Source organism: Podarcis liolepis (genome assembly GCF_965112155.1).
Source record: "Podarcis liolepis genome assembly, chromosome: 11".
Classification (NCBI taxonomy): domain Eukaryota; kingdom Metazoa; phylum Chordata; class Lepidosauria; order Squamata; family Lacertidae; genus Podarcis; species Podarcis liolepis.
The window spans coordinates 40,620,746-40,639,789 of record NC_139565.1 but is presented as its reverse complement, the minus strand read 5'-3'; the positions used below and the strand labels follow the sequence as shown (position 1 = coordinate 40,639,789).

At 38.2% G+C, this 19,044-nt stretch overlaps 1 protein-coding gene across 8 annotated transcripts in view; it reads left to right on the top strand.

The window, feature by feature from the left end:
- KIF2A (kinesin family member 2A) overlaps window positions 1-18,765 on the top strand; it is a 47,708-nt gene extending 28,943 nt beyond the window's left edge. For 2 of the 8 annotated variants that reach the window (XM_083465281.1, XM_083465280.1), the window contains exons 10-21: window positions 774-864; window positions 1,313-1,376; window positions 2,635-2,726; window positions 2,935-3,077; window positions 4,724-4,928; window positions 9,214-9,324; window positions 11,474-11,541; window positions 13,152-13,265; window positions 13,849-13,999; window positions 15,407-15,508; window positions 16,096-16,231; window positions 17,049-18,765. In XM_083465281.1, the coding sequence (XP_083321407.1) occupies window positions 774-864; window positions 1,313-1,376; window positions 2,635-2,726; window positions 2,935-3,077; window positions 4,724-4,928; window positions 9,214-9,324; window positions 11,474-11,541; window positions 13,152-13,265; window positions 13,849-13,999; window positions 15,407-15,508; window positions 16,096-16,231; window positions 17,049-17,134 (1,363 nt within the window). In that variant the 3' untranslated portion in view covers window positions 17,135-18,765. Of the gene's footprint in view, window positions 1-773; window positions 865-1,312; window positions 1,377-2,634; window positions 2,727-2,934; window positions 3,078-4,723; window positions 4,929-9,213; window positions 9,325-11,473; window positions 11,542-13,151; window positions 13,266-13,848; window positions 14,000-15,406; window positions 15,509-15,625; window positions 15,785-16,095; window positions 16,232-17,048 lie in introns of those variants that run through there. The other 6 variants (XM_083465282.1, XM_083465284.1, XR_014517067.1 and 3 more) reach the window with 5 other exon arrangements.
- Window positions 18,766-19,044: the final 279 nt, after the last annotated feature.

Genomic DNA, 19,044 nt, shown 5'->3' with positions numbered 1-19,044 from the left:
CAGCTGATTGAAGGCAGGATTCAATACCTCATTGGCTGTGAGTGTTTGTTGCCAGGAGGGGACAGGTGTTTGCAGTCAACACAACAAGATTTATCAGTCTGTTCGCTGGCTGATAAGTGGGGGTTTAATTCTGCCAAAGAAAACCTGTGAAATGCAAGCAGCTTCTTTGCAGTTTCTGTACCAGTGGTGACTGGGGCGGGCAGCAAAGGGGGGAAAGGCGAGTCTTTTTTGCTTTGGCCCACCCATCTCTGCTGTAGGAAGTGTGAGAAAGAAGCCTGCAGAAAAGAACTTGTGGGAATGGAGGAGGACCTAAAGACTTCCTCTGGACTTCTGAAAGCATTATTTAGAAGGCAGAAAATAAGATCTGACTGCTGCTGAATCCAAAGTTGAATGTAATTTGTGTCAAAGTACTCTACTACTTTTTTTTTTCTAAACTGCAACAGACATTTTCAAAGATTGCTTCTGATGTTTTTGCTTGGATGGGGTTATACAAGCTTTATTTCTTACGTAAAATTTTAAAAAGCTATTATACTAGGCACTCTTGGAGGAAACTGATTTTCTAGATCCATTTCAGTCAAGGGTTTAGGCCTGGTTTTGGCACAGAAACTGCTTTGGCTAGTTAGCTTTTGTTTTTGTTTTTATTATGCATTTTGTGTTTTTATCATGTATTTTATGCTCTGAACCACCCTGAGATCTAAGGATGAAGGGCGGTATACATATTTAAAAAATAATATAATAGCTATGTTTTTCTTTCTTTTATTTCTGTGCTAAAGGTTTACTGCAAGACCACTAGTAGAAACAATATTTGAAAGAGGAATGGCTACATGTTTTGCTTATGGACAAACAGGCAGTGGAAAGACCCATGTAAGTATTTCTGGTGAGCGATACATGCTATTGAAGTGCTTTTATTATAACCTGATAACTAGAAAAGCTTTGAATGTGTTAACAACATAATTGACTCTCTTAAGGGCAAACGCCTCTTAGGGACTGGTGATACACTGTAAAATTTTGTCCCAGGTCCCACTTGTGAACCTACTTTATGGAACTTTAAAGGCTGCTTGTTGACAAACTTCATTAGAGTTAGAAACACATGCATACATTCTTAGAGTGTCCACTGTTCCCGTCACTACAAAATGCTAAAGTAATCTGTGTCTTAAGGGAGCAAATCCAGTTGTTGTTTTTACACAAAGCAGTGGGTCTTCTCAAGGAAAATAGTTATTCATGCATGACCCTTGATAATGAGTATGTGATGTTTGATAGTTGCCGTTTTCATGCTGTTTATTTTATTGTATTATATTATATTTGTCTTTAGACAATGGGTGGTGATTTTTCAGGAAAGAACCAAGACTGTTCAAAAGGAATTTATGCACTAGCAGGTATGTCCTTTGTCTTTGGGCTTGATACAAAAGAGTCTGTATCCTGTACGTATAGCTATACACTTTATGGTATATGGGTACCACTTAACATCTGAGATTGAGAGATGTAATACTATTCACTAAATGCATGGTTAAGTTGGAAGTTGGACCTGTGCGAAACTGCAGGCAGAAGGAAACTGACAGCATGGGACTTGCCTGCTTCTTCACCCCATTGCAGCTTCCTGCATTCCCAAAAAGTTGTTTCTGGGGGCCAGGGCAGCCTGTGGATTGGGGTGTGAAGGGGTGTTGGGTAAAAGGAAGTCACTGAAAATGGGGTGAAAACATCTTGCAAGAGTAGTATCCCTCACGCAAGGTGCTTTTGTTCTATTTTGACAGTTCCTCTTGCACCCCATCCCACTTTGTTCTGGAGACTCCTCTAACCATCAGAAGTAGCTTTTCTGGAGTTACTATGGTAACAGAGGGGATGCAGGTGGTGCTGTGGGTTAAACCACAGAGCCTAGGGCCAATCAGAAGGTAGGCGGTTTGAATCCCTGAGACGGGGTGAGCTCCCATTGCTCGGTCCCTGCTCCTGCCAACCTAGCAGTTCGAAAGCACGTCAAAGTGCAAGTAGATAAATAGGTACAGCTCTGGCAGGAAGGTAGACGGCATTTCCGTGCGCTGCTCTGGTTCCCTAGAAGCAGAGTCATGACCTGGAAGCTGTACGCCAGCTCCCTCGGCCAGTAAAGTGAGATGAGTGCCACAACCCCAGAGTCGGTCACGACTGGACCTAATGGTCAGGGGTCCCTTTACCTTTATAGTAACTAGTAACAGAAGGTTACTATGGGAGAGGGTTGGTGGGGAAGCATCCTTTCATGTCCTTTCTTGGAAAGCTTATAGTCTAACATTCTAGCTTCCATCCTGTGAATCTCTTTGCATTTTATCAGCTTTTCTCCAAAACAAATGCTGTGAATTTTACCTGTAAATTTATGGCCTATTGTACAGGGTTCTTGCTTGCGTTACAGAAAGCTAATGTATGTGATGCATGTTAAACACATGAAAACGCCATACAAATGCTCCTTTTTTATGACTAACCACATGGAACAATCCATGCTACTATGTGAACATTTGTCATGGATGCTTTAGTGAAATTCTTGCACTATAGGGGGTTGAATAGATGACCCTCAAGGCCCCTTCCAACTCTACAGTTCTGTGATTCAAACAGCTGTACATTTAACATTTTTTCTGTCACTCAGTCGATCTCTTTTTAATCTATTCACAGCTAGAGATGTCTTTTTAATGTTGAAGAAACCAAACTATAAGAAACTAGAACTTCAAGTATATGCAACATTTTTTGAAATTTATAGTGGAAAGGTATGTGATACATACACATATATCTATTTTAGAATAAAAGTCTTATCTAGCAAAGCTTGTTTTGTCGGGAGTTCTGAGTTTTCATCTCTGTATTTAGATCTCTTTGTTTTGCATGGCTGTTTTGTCAGACAGGACTAAAGTAATTTCTAAAGACCCTTAAATAAAACAACATCTCTTCTCCCTCTCTTTCCCCTGCTCCCTTCATAAGGTTTTTGACTTATTGAACAGGAAGACGAAATTGAGAGTTTTAGAAGATGGTAAACAGCAAGTCCAAGTGGTGGGATTACAGGAACGAGAGGTTAAATGTGTTGAAGATGTACTCAAGCTTATTGAAATAGGCAACAGTTGCAGGTAGGATTTTTATTTTTTATTTTTTTAATAAAACAACCTGGGAGTTTACTTGCCAGAAGAAAACTCCTGTTCTGTAATAGCTACTGAGAGAAATAGAACATGTGTGTGTGTGTGTGTTTTAGGAGCAGTGTTGATTTGTGTTACCAGTTTACTGTCTTAATGTTTTGCTAATTTATTGACATACAGTGGTGCCCCGCAAGACGAATGCCTCGCAAGACGGAAAACTCGCTAGACGAAAGAGTTTTCCGTTTTGGAGGTGCTTCGCAAAACGAATCTCCTATGGGCTTGCTACACAAGACGAAAATGTCTTGCGAGTTCCTGCGGGGGTTTTTCCCCTCCCCCCCTTTTTCTAAGCCGCTAAGCCGCTTATCAGCTGATCCGATAAGCCGCTAATAGCGCTAATCCGCTAATCCGTCAATGGGCTTGCTTCGCAAGACGAAAAAACCGCTAGACGAAGAGAATCACAGAACGGATTCTTTTCGTCTTGCGAGGCACCACTGTATTGTTACATTATTACATCTGGGTTTCCAACTAAGACTGTAACATTCAAGTACAGGCATAAAAGAAGTTATAACTAGCACTTGCATAGTTATAACTACACTCGCCCCTTCAGTCTGTGTTTAACATTAGAGTAAATTCTTTGAAGGTGGTCCAACTCTGATTTTTAACCCTTGTCTGACTAGCTCATATTGTAAGAGCCAATTTCCCCTTGCGCTGGTGTGGTTGTAAGGTTCAAGGAACGTATTGAAACATGTATTGGGAATGTAACTAAGTACATGTGTTCTTGAAGGAGGTTGTAACAGAGATTGGTATTGTTACCAAACAGGGGTCCCTGGACGCTAAGTTATGTCTCTTACCTATTTTTGATGACACCAATATTAACCTTACTCATCAACACTTTTTTCTATATCTGTTGGTTACTGATTGTCTAGTGATCTCTCAAGGATGGAAGGGCACATCTTGTTATTCTACGGATTTATGGTTTTAAAAAGTAGTGTTCATTGCCTTTTTTTTGAAAAATGTGACTCATAAAATATGTGCCACCATGAGTGATTTGGACTTCTCCGACTTTGCTTCAGCTTGGGGGCTGTTTGTGACTTAACATGACCAAACAATCCCATGGTTGGCACATTCCCACTAAATATAAGTATTTGGCAATAATCATGATGATTTAATATGTTTGGTATTAGTATGAACCTGTATTCCACTATGGGGTTTATTTTATGCCACTCATTCTTTTTCAGACTTTCTGTGATTATTATGATTATTATTTTATTATCTTGCAAATTTATTTTTTATGACTGTTTTTATTCTTTCTTTTAGCTTGATGCTTCGTTTTTGTTTACTGTAAAATAAAAATAACTAGTACTTGCTTCTAAAATGTAAAAATATTATTAAGTGAATTGAAACAAACGTGGTTCAGTGAGTGGTATAAGAGGAAAATACAGATGCTCTTCTACCTCAGTTCATGCCATAGTTGAAGATAGAGGGTAATTGGCATATGTGTACTACAAATGAGGCCCTTGTTTGTTTTGTATTAGAATAGAACCTAAAGTGTGCTTTAAACTATCAACAGATATTGTAAGCCTGACAAGCCTTGTGGTGATGTGTAATTCAATTGCGTTTCTCTCCTCCCTTTGCTACAGAACATCTGGTCAGACATCTGCAAATGCACACTCATCTCGAAGCCATGCAGTGTTTCAGATCATCCTCAGGAGAAAAGGGAAGCTGCATGGCAAATTTTCATTGATTGACTTGGCTGGAAACGAAAGAGGAGCCGACACTTCCAGTGCCGATAGGCAAACACGTCTGGAAGGTGCTGAAATTAACAAGAGCCTTTTAGCACTTAAGGTAAAAAAAAAAAAAATGCCTCTCGTTGTATTTCTACCAAAGACCCTCCAGTTTTCCATATTGCAGCAAATGCAGAAATTTCTAAAGGTGACATTTGCCTTCCATGTTTAATATGTGTGTTGTTACATTTGTACATTCAAAGAGCTCTGAGCAATACTTTAGATTTGTGGTTGATTTGTGAGCTAGGTTAAGCTGCAGGAGACTGATTTACCCAAAGCCAAACACCCAGTTTGCTTTCTAGCTTAGCAGTGATTTACTCCTGGCCCTCCCACATTCAAGCTACTGAAATAAACAGATGCTGAAATTTTTCATAAGGTTAGGTAGCTTTGTAGACCTCTGCCTATACTCATACATGGTTTGTGATTTATGATAAGAATCTTGGACTGTTCAAGAATTGCAATAGGTAGGAGTCAAGTCCTCTAGCAGCTGGTGGTCAGGCACAGACTGAAACTGTGGAGTCGGACCACAATGCTGTTAAGCTGATATAGGCCAGGGTCTGAACATAAAGCTTGGTACCACTCAAATGTTGTTGGACTACACTTTCCATTAGCTCCAGCCAGCATGGGCTCTGTCAGGAATGATGGAGGTTGTAGTTCACAACATTTGGAAGGTATCAGGTTTTGGAAGGGCTGTGCTTGGGTGCTAGCTGTAGGATTTTAGCTTGGGGCTTTTGATGCCATCTGCCCATTGTTTCTGGTAAAAGACTATGGTCTCTTTGGGTAGTTGACTCTACGTGTGTATACACGTGTCCATGTGTTTGTGTATGGAAGTGGTATGGGAATGCTCCCATACATACTACATCTCTTTCCCTTTAGTCTGCAAGTATTTATTGATAATATTCATTTCTGGAAAAAAAATATCCTGCCATTTCAGTGTTATACAAACTTACCTTTTTTCCAATGTATGTAGATTTTCTGTGTGCGTAAACCAGCTGTTGCTTTCTCTCTCAAAGAAAACCCTGTATTCCCCTAGGGAAATGTCACAATGTAGGATGAGCCATCACTATAGCATGGAAAGAGGCAGGTAGAGCAAATAGGTGCAGCTCTGCTGTAAGTTTCCTAGGGAGTAATATATGCATAAAAACGTGGTTTTAAGTTTATGGTTGTGTAATTAACACAAGTGTGCATGGGAGAGAGACACAAACAGTGTGAACTTCACCTCTGTTTTGGTTTATTGTGCATATTTGGTATGATTACAAAACACACCGATAGACACTGCATAACTAATATTTAACAATACAGTGAGGACCCTTGTGACACTTTAAAGACTAACAAATTTGTTGCAGTGTAAGCTTTTGTAGACCAGACAGCCTTTGCAGGGAATACTCTGGTCCAGGAAATATTATGCCACATTTGTCAGTCATCACAGGTATTTGTTTTTATTGCAACAAGCTAACACAGTTAGTCCTCTAGAAATAGTTACTTGATAATACAGCTGCCCTCAGACATGCCTAATTTGACTAACCAAATAATAAAACAGAACTTACACTGATTTGTACTAACAAAATACATGGCTTCACTGTGATAACAGGTTGTTTTTTAGACAGAGCAACTTGCAATCAGCACAAAATATATACCTAATGGAGACACAACAAAATGTCTTATCCTGCTTTATAATCCTATCCCTTGTTTTGCCCTTTCTTCTTTTAACATTTTGCAGCTAGATTCAGTGAATAAATTGGATCTGAACATAAACAACAGCTTCCTCCAAGAAAGGCCAAATTTTAAAGCTCTTGAAATTTAGTCTCACACATTTCCTCCTTATCTGTAATGTAGCTATTTTGCCAGTATGCGCTTCTGCAGTTTGTGCAGCATGCTGAAAGATTTAATTCCACATTAAATATCTGTAATGTACATATTTGTATTTATGTGCATTGCAAATTCAGTGCATGGAAAGTATCCAGATTTCGTGTTTATTTTTACTTAACTGCAGTGAACTGTTTTGCTGTTGCTCTGCTTTGTTTGTCATCTTCTAAATGTCATTAATTATATAGGGGAGCAAGAATAAGCAAGCAGCTACAGATGTTCCAAATTACTGTTGTCAGGAATAAATGGAATATTTCTAACTGAACTACTTAATCTTCATTTTCTGACAGTCTTTGTATCATGAGAAAACTAAAGGAGTTGAAAATCCTCCAGTTCATTTGTCAAAACATTTCAGTGCTTTTGAAATGTGGGCTTTGCCCCATTAGAAGTTGTCTGCGATGAGTTTCCCATTGTTGAAATATTTCAAAATCTGTTTACTGTAACCAAATAAGGGTTGCATAGTCAAATACTTAAGTATTACTAGTGAAGAAAGAATTATTATTTAAAAGTCATATTGTATTGCTGTTTCATAAGCCATGTCCTCTTCTAGGATTTCATCTTTAATCCTAAATGGAATATACAGTCATACCTCTAGTTGCGTTAGGTTCATGTTGCGGATTTTCGGGTTGCGAATGCGGCAAACCCGGAAGTGTATACTTCCGGGTTTCACACATGCAGAAGTGTTCTGTGCGCTTTGCGCATGCACAGGAGCACTATTGTGTCATGCGCAGAAGCGGTGCTCTACTTATGGATTTTTTGGGGTGCGAACAGCACCCCGGAACAGATCACGTTCATAAGTAGAGGTACCACTGTACTGTAAATGGCTGTAGCTCCATGGTAGATTATCTCCTTTGTGACCAGAAGGCTTCAGGTTCAGTCCCTGGCATATCCAGGTTTGGGAAATACTTCCTGCCTGAAATCCGGGAGAATCACTGCTTGTCAGTTTATATCGTACCAGATGCATTGTTATCCTGTTGGACTGGTGCTAAGTTTATTGTGTCCTAAATGATCTTTAGTCTCTTACTGCAGCCTGCCTGCCTTATTGACCAAGCATTGAGGAGAGTGAGTCCATTGAGGTGCTGATAGTGTCTGGGTCCCCTGGCTGCTACCCTCCATCTCATTATAGCCTCCATGATTGGCCGTATAAGTGCATGCCTATTTTATGTGAGGTTCCTTGTGAAACACAGCTGTGGAACTGGGGAGCCCTCAGTCACTAGCTGGAGCAGAAAGATATGAGACGGGGGAGGCAGAACCTTTTAAGTTGGTTAGATAGGCTTGGGTGGGTATGAAGTCGTCCAGGGCTGCCTTTTGAATAGGGTTTTTTGGGATTAAAGGGCCATTATTTCCAGGTCATTGAGCAGGATTGAAGGCCTATTCTGACCAAGGCAATGATTCCATTGAAATAGCCCAGGCATAGGCAAACCCGGCCCTTCAGATGTTTTGGGACTACAACTCCCATCATCCCTAGCTAACAGGACCAGTGGTCAGGGATGATGGGAATTGTGGTCCCAAAACATCTGGAGGGCCGCATTTGCCTATGCCTGAAATAGCCCTTTGTAAAACGTTTTGAGAACCATGGCACAAAACTAGTCTGGTGTTCAAGCAATTTTATTTAACTTTTATTTAACTTTAGAAAATGTGCATACATTTTCCTTTAAAAGTATTTTACTTTAGAGAGAAATAGCCAAAAATAAAAATTATTAGGTGAGGATAAAATTGATTAGTTTTTCCTTTCCTGGTTTGTTGCTCTATTAACATAAGCACTATCTGCTGGATCAGGTTAGCGGTGCTTTTAGTCCAGCATTCTGTTCTCACAGCGGCCAACCAGATTCTTATGGTTTCCCACAAACAGGAGCCTTCTCCCCTCCTGTGGTTTCTAGCATTTGGTATTAAACCCTGCAGAATTAGACAGTATTGGTAAGAACCCAACTAGCATAAAAAACCCTTGTGAGGCACAGTGGACACCCATTTCCCTTGGCTTACATTTTATACACAAAGAAACTATTAGCCTGGAGGATTTTTTAAATCTTTCTTTCTAAGCTGAGTACTGACCTAAATATTTTTTTTTACAGAATGCTGAACAGCACCTACAATAGCAAACAATGTCGTATTAAGTGCTTTCTTCCTTAATCTCTGATACAAGTAACTTGTCTAGTGCTGCAAGGCTCCAGAAGTAGTGAAGAACAGTAGCAATTAAAAGCACTTGCCTATAGCTCAACATGTCCATGAGAGTCTAGAATTAATATTGTGCTCGGACTTAAAACGCAAACTCTGGCAATGCCTAATTACAGTGCTATAGTAGCCTTGAGGTTTATTTGCATTTTTCTTAATTAGAAATACTGAAAACTGATGTAATATTTTAAGACTGGCTTAAACGAGAGCAACATGTTTATTTATCTGGTTTTGTTGGTTGCGCTTGTATTAATATTTTTGCATGTGTCCTGTGGAGCAAGAAAACATAAACATGTTTACTCTTACAGGAGTGCATCAGAGCCTTAGGCCGAAATAAGCCTCATACTCCATTCAGAGCGAGTAAACTTACTCAGGTCCTAAGAGATTCATTCATAGGAGAAAACTCTCGCACCTGTATGGTAAGTTTAGTGTGTTGCATTGCTGTAGAAAACAACAACAATCTATTAGTAGTAGATCAACTTAAATACACCATAGGCGACATACAAAAGGGATGGAAAACCCTGTATTCTCTTTTTTAAAAAAAATAAAAATATTTATACAACAAGAAAAAAACACACAAATACCAAATTACACACAAATTACAAAAATAACCATAGACACATAATTTTCTTGGCAAACAATAAAACATCTATTGGTCTTAACACTAAAGACCCAACTTCCCGTCTATTCCATATTTCAAATTCATATTACTTATTGCCAATACACATTTTTTTCATAATTAAACTTATTCTCAATAAATCTAATTTCTTCTATCTACCTAGCAACTATCACTGAAGTTCCTCGAATGCTGCAACAGAATTTAAACTACTATATTTATTTTTCAGATATTCTTTGAAAACCTCCCATTTAGAAACAAATTCCTGTTTTGATTTATTCTTTATTTTTTCTGATAAACCATCTAATTTGGCATATTCTGTCAACTTTTGGATCCAATCTTGTATAGAGGGATTTCATTACTCTTCCATTTTGCTGCGATCAAAACTCTTGCTGCCGCCGCCGCATATAAAAAGTTACCCTTCCTCTTCTGTGGAATATCCAAATCTGTTATTCCCAGGAGGTAGGCCTCTGGAAAAACCCTGTATTCTCAGGTGGCACGCTAATCTTTAGATAGTAATCCTTAGCTGGAATTCAGTACTGCTTCATAACCAGACCCACTGGTTCTCTCCTGATTATTTCCTTGGTCTTAAGCAGTGCTTTTTTTCTTTAAAAAAATGTTTAGCGGTACTCCCATTTTGACTCCAAAAAATCACCATTTTATAGTTCAAATTGGGAAAAAATAAAGACAGTAAATGGACAAAAGTACAAAGATTCACAAAATGTTTAGGGGTATGCGTACCCCTGCGTACCCCCAGAAAAAAGCACTGGTCTTGAGACTTGGATTTTAAAATACTATAAGAGATGTTTATAGCCAGTGTGATCTTTCTCTTTGGGGCAGTTTGAAGATGGCTTCTTGATATGCTCAAGTTTCATAATATGGTTCCAAAAGCTACTTTACAGAATTCAGTTTCTTCTGTGGGAAGTGTTTATAGTCCTTAAGATTCCAACAGATTCCATATGTTGTTTTTGGTAGGTTCTGTTGGAATAACCTATTAGTCAATGTCATTTTATTTGTAGAAAATATACTTGTGGAGGTTATTCTGCCCTGCATATGCTAGTATCCCATTTCCAAATATGCCTTGTGCAAATTACTGTCCTGGTTACTTGTACATAGAGTAATACAGTTCAATTCAGCCCAAAATTGCATATGTATTTGTGACTGAGACACTGGGGTTAGAGAGACTATGGTTGCCCCTTATGTTTTACTGCAGTGAGACTACCAAGTGTCATGTGAAATTCATATGGAAGATGCTAACTTGGACAGCTGAACTTTAATTTTTCAATATTCTATATCCAAATTTAGTTTACGATTTTGTGTATGGTACTGACTGCTGTGTTGAAACTCAACTATACATTTTATTTAAATTGTAAAAGTTTGTGATTGTATTTATTTTGTTACTGTTTTTGATAGTATTGTTATGGCAACTTGAATAACTAGGCCCTGTTTGTTTAAAACAAAATAAAGATGGCTGCCCATGCTATCTTACCTTCATCATTTTGATTATTCTGATTTAGAATTAATGCTATCTTCTTTCTCAAGGGTCACCAAATATTAATAATGGTAAGAGGTGAAGAAGTAAGTCAAAAAATAATAATTAAAGTGGAAACAAGTATTTATGTTTATTGCATGTATCAATACCTGCTGGAAAGCAGTACTCTTCCCTAATTAGATTGGGTGGGAGAGATTGGAAATATAATGTATTAGAAAGATACCATATTGTACGGATAGGTAGGTGCTCTAAAATGTGGATTCATTTAAAACTGAATATAGGTTAAACACATAATATGAATCACTTTGCTATCAAGTGCTTACTTGAACACAATACTTAATATTTTCAGTGTGCATAAATTTTATAAATATTCCCTTCTTTTAAGTAATAATGCAGATTTGTGCATATGCTCTTGACTGTTGTCCTTGAAAAAATAACTTTTGATATCCTTTTCTCCCAGATTGCTACTATTTCTCCAGGGATGGCATCTTGTGAAAATACTCTAAACACACTAAGATATGCGAACAGGTATGAGAATTTATATTTATATCATTGCATTCCCTAGCAGCGTTCGAAACCTAGAAGTCTTTTTTCAGGCTTCAACTTCCTCATACTTTCTGAATTGCTATGAGGAACTACATTTATACCAATACGGTTCACAGTTGAAGATGGCTGGCCTAACCTTATGCAGAAGGTCTGAAGTGGAGTTGAAAACAGGTTCTCTCACCTCAAATTTCCAGATTACAGCTGAGCATCATCATCTCAGTTTGATTAATCTATCCTTTCAGTCTGGAAACAGGAATATAAGTCTTGAGGTTATGACAATTATAGTGTAGAGTGCATTAGTGAGTAAATATCTGTCGGTGTCCTATAAATATAGCAACAAGCAGACTAAAATAAAAACCTATTTTTTTAGTTAGGCTGGCATTTTAACTGAATTCTGATGTTAGTGTAAACCAATTATTATTTTCATTGTGTTGCATTTCTTGTACACCGCTTACATACATTTATAACCAAGCATTATATAAATTGTTCAAATAAATAACAATTTAAAAGGCAGTAATAATTATTTATAAATAATGCCATTGATGTATGTTTAGCATGTCTTTCTCTAAGGCAACAGTGAATATTTGACCCTTAAATGCTGGGTTGTTGATTATTATTTTTTTAAATCACTTCTTCCAAAAGAAGAGCAGTTTACTGTATTTTTCGCCCTATAGGACACACTGTCCCATAAGGCGCACCTAGTTTTTTGGGGGGGGAAATAAAGGGGAAAAAATTACTTCCCCCCCAGGCGCGGGTTTCCCCTGACCCCAGCCCCCAGAACAGGCAACTCTCCGCAAGCAGCGGGAGCCCAGCGCAGGGCTCCTGCGCCTTGTGGAGAGGTGCGCAAAGACTGCATTCGCCCCATAGGACACACACACATTTCCCCTTCATTTTTGGAGGGGGAAAAGTGCGTCCTATGGGGCAAAAAATTCGGTACCTCTGGATCAGTCCTTGGATGAAATAACTGCAAATGTCAGTTGTTTTGTAGCAGGGTAGACATGTTGTGATGTTCACCAAGACACTGGGCTTATATAGAAATACTGGCTTCTTTGACATGTCTTATAAATGTTCATGGAATTTGCTTATGTATTACACAATTTAGCTAGTAAGTAGTATACAAGTCTTTGTTTTTAATATACCACATTCTGAGAATTTATATGAATAGTGGGACACTTCTATGAATGAGCTGCATGACCACACAGTTCATAAAGTGTATGATTACAATAATACTAAGACCTGGGTCATAATAGTCTGCTAAAGCTGAAGTGATTTGTTTTTGTTCCTGAAGTTGTACAAAGTAAGCAACCCGTATGTGCATTAGTGGGAATGTTGAACCTGGAACAATCTCCTTGCATTCCACCCAGCTCCATTCCACTCAGCTGTTGAAGGATGACTTTGCTTAAGCCAACATCCTTTGACTTCAGTTTCCCATCTTGTAGTAATGACTATTTTCTCTTGGAGGATTTGCCAAGGTTTATTTGTGCCCTAGCAAGCGTGTTGCATAAATGACTGATTAAATATTAGAGGCTGTGATTTCATTGTCCTTACAAGAACACTTTCTTTTAATTTGCTGCTGTATCTTGCTGCTGCAGAGTAAAGGAATTTGGAATTAGTCCTTCGGACATTCCCTTCTCACAGGGTAGTGGCAGTCGCTCTGATCTCTCTCCTTCCTATGAGTATGACGACTTTTCTCCTTCGATCACCAGGTCTACTTCATTCTTTACATGGACTCTCTATTTTCTTTTAGTGTTTTCCCCCCCTCTTCAGCTGTGTAATTTTACAGACAAACCTTCACCTACTTTCCCTGTCTTGAGTCATCACCGCCTTTTTGTTTCCATTTTGTTTGACAGGTGGTGACACTGCATGGCCTGCAACTCATTTTCCCAATTATTATTCATCTTTTCTTCTTTTCAAACATTTCATGCCCAAGCTTGTTATTTCCCCTCATGTGTAAGATAGTGGTGATGTCAACTTTTGTAGTACTAGCAATTCTACATCTGAATAATTGAAGTGCAACACTGATTCACTTTTAAATGCATGTGAAATAATTATAGTATAAAATAATAAATGATTCAAACTCTTGCAAGAGCACAGTGTTTAATATTGTAATCAAGTATATTGTGTTTGACTCCTCATATTAAGGGTACACTCCTATTAAGGATACATTCATTCATGATGTTGACATCACCATTATTTATGTGAATTGCCTGTGAATTGATGAAGGGTTTTTTTTTCTGTACTAAATGAATGGTACTCATTTTAAAATGAACACCTTCTTTGCAACTGTAGAGTAAAGGAACTGACAGTTGATCCCACTGGTGCTGGTGATATCCGTCCAATCGTTCATCATGCTCCAAATCAGATTGATGACTTGGAGGCACAGTGGGGTGTCGGTAGTTCACCTCAGAGAGATGATCTCAAACTACTTTGTGAACAAAATGTGAGTATCTGGCAAACCTCAGTGGCTCTTATTGCAGTAGAAATGCATTGCAAACATTTAGCCGATTAGTATATGTATAGAAAGTTGCTTGGTGTGTTGTAAGGATAGTCTAGACTCTTTCTCTATTAAATAAAAACTGAAACTAATCATGTTGCATACATTATTCTCCTGCATTATAGTGTGTTGACAGAAATGTCTTTCTAGATTTTGTTTCAGGTTTTGGAAGGGGCAGATATGACCAGCCAGACATGACTCTAAAGAGCATTCAGGATAGCTTATATCCATAGCAATAAAATGAATATAAACAAGTATGAAACATCCACTTATACTCTCAATTTTGTTCATACTCTCAACTTTAATAAACCACTATCATGTTATCCTCAGACATTACCTTCTGAACTTAAAAAACCCCAACTTCTCATGCTTTGCCCTCCTAAGCAAGGTGATCACAACCTTCTGACTATATACTTCCATGTTTCTGTATTTGAAATGAGAAACCAATATATCCTTAGTGAGATGGGGCTCCCTGTCTTGGGCTGCTTTCTGGGGATTTTCCTGTTGTTATTGTGTCTCTCACAGCTACAATAAACCTACCATTAAAATTATGGACTGGTCATTTCTTCACCAGAGGGCAAACGGGCAAATTTAGCAGCGGATCAAATACTCCCCCCCCTCACTGTAGATCCCACCTTAATTCTGTACATGCCACCTGAATTCATGGACACTGAACACTGTAGATCCCACCTGAATTCATGGAACTCAAGGTGGCCCACGTGTGGCGGTCACTCATCCAGACACTGTCCAAACCTGCCTAGCTTCAACAAGGTGGTGTCCTCCAGACCGTTCAAATAATTTGCTAGACAGCTCTTTGGAGCTTCTTTCTCACCATTTATATTTCATGGGCAGATAAATGTTATTGCTTCTGTATGGAAGAATATTTTAGTGGCCCTTTGGAGTAACAATATACTATTACTGAACTTGGCATTTTAGTCAGTAAACAAAGGGCATTTGGGGCAACCATCAGTTTTTGCTGTTGTGTGGGATTCACTAGAGATTTTATTTTTGTTAGGCTCTCCTGGAGATGCCTTGCCTATACAAACCAATCTCTTTCTCTGAATTGATTCAGGTTACCATGTTTTGTTACCTTCTTTTTTCTCGTTTTGTTTCTTTGTGTATTCTTGTAATTGCTCATTTTTTTTCTTTTTCTCAACTGAAGTGTATCCCAAAACTGGACTGCACTCCATACATTGTAATAAATTTATGAATTAGCCTTGTTCAAGAGAACATAAGCATTTGTCTTGCAGAGTCATGGATCAGTGTTCTTCAACATGCTGCTTTCGGTTAACTTCTGTTATCAAAATCTTTTTTGAAAAGTAGAATTATATTGAGCTTCATTGTTTTTAAAAGGAGGAAGAAGTATCGCCACAGTTGTTTACTTTCCATGAAGCTGTATCACAGATGGTGGAAATGGAAGAGCAAGTTGTAGAAGACCACAGAGCTGTCTTCCAGGTAAACGTGGAGCGCTGATTAATACAGAGGCTAGGATCCGAAGAACTGTTGAGCACTGTGCAACCATGGGGCCTTTGGGCTTGTTTTTCTGAAGCTACAACTTCTCTCATCCCATAGGCCAAGGTTCCATTGACACTGAAGACATTTTCAGAAACAGTTAATGATTGGGCATTGGAATTGGCACTGGGCATGTTCAAGCCCTTAGAAGTGTTTAAGTAGTATTTTTTATGTTGGTCAAACTTCCCAGTTGGGGCAATAAAAATGTTTTGAAAAGAACTACAAACAACTTGCGGTTTTTGTGCAGTTTTCCTAATGCTTATTTTTTCCACAGTGTCTTTGCAGCTTGATAGTTGTATAAACTGCTTCATCCCTGCTTCCTAGTCTTTATCTGAAACACACTGAAGCTTCTTGGAAATCATTGAAACAGGAAACTGTCTGTATTTGATATTTATAAAAAGGTTCCATCATAGGAATGTTTGTTGAACTTATCAAAATTGTTTTGTTAATTTTGGCAAGTTTGGCATTGCACTCCACAATTTGTTGCCTGCAAATTGATTGTTGTATGTTCTATCTTTGGTTTTTATTAGGAATCTATTAGGTGGCTAGAAGATGAAAAAGCTCTCTTGGAAATGACAGAAGAAGTAGACTATGATGTGGATTCATATGCTACACAACTTGAAGCAATCCTAGAACAAAAAATTTACATTTTGACTGAGCTTCGGGGTAGGTGTTTATACCTGCTTAGATATACTTCTTAGATAATGAAGAATTTGTTGAAAGTGACAAGTGGCTTGTGGTTAGCATTTAATGGGTTTCAAGATTTATATATTTTTCACAGGCCAGTTTTAGTAGGGGGAGAAAATCAATTGATATTGACAGCCATATAGTGGTTTATAAAGCAAATTTCTAAGCATTTTGATATGTAAAGTATAGTAGTGTAGGATGTGATCTCATTTTGATTACTGCTGCAGAATTAAAGGATAGCAATGCATCATCTATTTCTATCTGCTGTGGTCCATTGCAGCCTTTCTTTTGACTTGCTTTTTAAAGAAACACCTGGTTTCTTAAATCTCTAGTGAGCAAATTTCAATTTGCATCTATTGCTGCTTCTAATTTCATTACTGGTCCTGATGAACACATGTTCTTCAGACTTTAAATCTTGATCCAGACATTGGAAGAACTGCTGAAAGAGCATACCAAACTCTTTTCCATTTGGTGCAGTTGTCCTGCTTTGATTGTATCTGTCTTAAAACAAAGTTGTCAGAATGGGAAGCTCAGTTTCCACTTGATCCAAAGTGGAATTGGTACTGTGCGTTGCATGATTACACCTCTGTGTGTTCTAATACGTGTTTTTATTTATACAGTACATTACTGAAATTGCATGTAGTATTTATTTACACATAATTGTATATGTTGCCTTTCTACGTTGACACATTCAAGGCAATTTCCAATAATAAAAGAGACTATGCCTCAAGGTCTGGGTACAGGAATCGTGCTAAAATTATTCAGCTGATAACTGACTTTCCTTTCTTGTTTTAAGATAAAGTGAAATCCTTCCGCACAGCGCTACAGGAGGAGGAGCACGCCAGTAAACAGATCAATCCGAAGAGACCACGTGCCCTTTGAGGCAATCTTCTGCTGCTAAAGGATGCCTGAGCCTTCATTGCTGTACCACCCCGTTGGTTGGAAATGAAGCTCTAAGAAGTCAACTACTTGAAAGAGCGAAAACTTTTGAAGTGTCTGTGGAAATGCCCCGTTTCTTCTTCCCCTGGCTGACATTTCAGTTGTGTGGAACACTCCTAAGATGTCTGCAAAATGCTTCTAGACCAGATAGCACAACCAGGCAGGTTTTGGAGATGGGAAGCACTTTTTGTTTCAAATGTTTTAACTTACTCAAAATTGTGAATTTTGTTTTGGAAATATTTGCCAATTTTTTAAAATAATGAAGTAAAATGGTGGACTTGTAAAAAGAAAATTCACAGTATTTTGTTTCACTTATGTCAAGTTTTGTTGCAAAGAACAGCTGTGCAGTTTTGTATTTGCATGCATGCCCACCTCATCCGTGATTGTATATACCTCCTCTTCTAGACAGCTGTGCTCACCTCTTCCCATTTGTGCCTTGACCAAGGCGACTTGACCCTATACGTCCTCTCTAAAGCACAGCCTTAATAAATGACATTCCTTATTTGTCAATGTAAATTACTTTTATTGTGTGTACATTTTAATGTGTGTTTGGGTTTTCATTTTTCGTGACTAGTTCTTCATTTCACGGTATGTGCCATATCATTGACCTGGAATTAAAAACATGTTGGTGTGGATTGACGGCAAGCCATTCCATTTCCCCCTGTAAAAATCTGGAATCATGATTTATTTCAGTTACCATGAAGAGTCTCTAACATTTTCTTTGTAAAGAACAAATCTATAAATTAGTGGATGTATAATAAAAGGTAATTGATTATGAAGGAGAGTTGTATCTTAGGATAATACAGATATACGGTATGTGTGCTAGTGTGATGTCAGAATAAGGTGCAATCAAATCTCTGCATATGGGTAGGAAAGGTATCCAATGACTAGGATACCAAAGTAACCCTGTCACGTACTACTAAAATTGGCTTCTGATGCATGGGAGTTTACATGTGCATTAACTGTAGTCCGCAGGTAGTTAGTACTGTTGCTTTAAAAGAAAGTAGCTAATGCATATTTTCCATTTGTACAGTGCCATCAGCTGAAAAGTGAGGTGAATTTGTACCATTTGAGGATTTGCACAATAAACTCCACAAAACTTTTCTGATGCTGAAGAAATTCCACAATGATGCCTGAAAACTTCACAAATGGCACTGTGTGTCCAGCACTTTTTAAGATGGTGGCACTTCAATTATTTTTGCAGATTGATATAAAAAAATTACCCTTTATATGTATTTTTTTTTTGTCAGATGAATTGTAGACCTCTCTAGGAGTTCTCCCTATTCCCAAGATAGATTCCAGGTGCTCATATCAACAACAGACATTCCTTGGAACTGTTTCATAGTTTGTTTCTGGAACATAAGCCCATCTGTGCTGTGGCTGAGGGAAATAAAGGGAAAGCAATGAGAAGAGAGCTTAAATGAGCCAGAGTTTCTCAGTATTCAACATAATCCCCATAGAAAGGTAGCCCCTTGCCATATCATGGTGACAAAGCGCCTGTCTGTAAACATGAAAACTGAAACAGCAATGTAGATTTTACACAATGTGTTTAATAAATTTAACTGAAATATAAATTAGAGATGAGAATTTTACTTCTATACAACTTTTTGTAAAATGTCTTCTTTTGTAGCTGCATCCTTCTGTTAGGATATTTTAGAAAAGATTCATGGAAGATCCTTGCTTCAGGAAATTGTGATTCTGTTCAGCTTTGCCTTACATCAAGCTATATCACTGGTGACACGCTACCTCTTACAGCGTATTGTAAAGATGCAAGCTAGGAAATGCATGTCTATGTGGGGAAGTATGTGTCCCCAAAAGAGATGCAATTCCTCAGCTGCCTTCAGATGGCACCA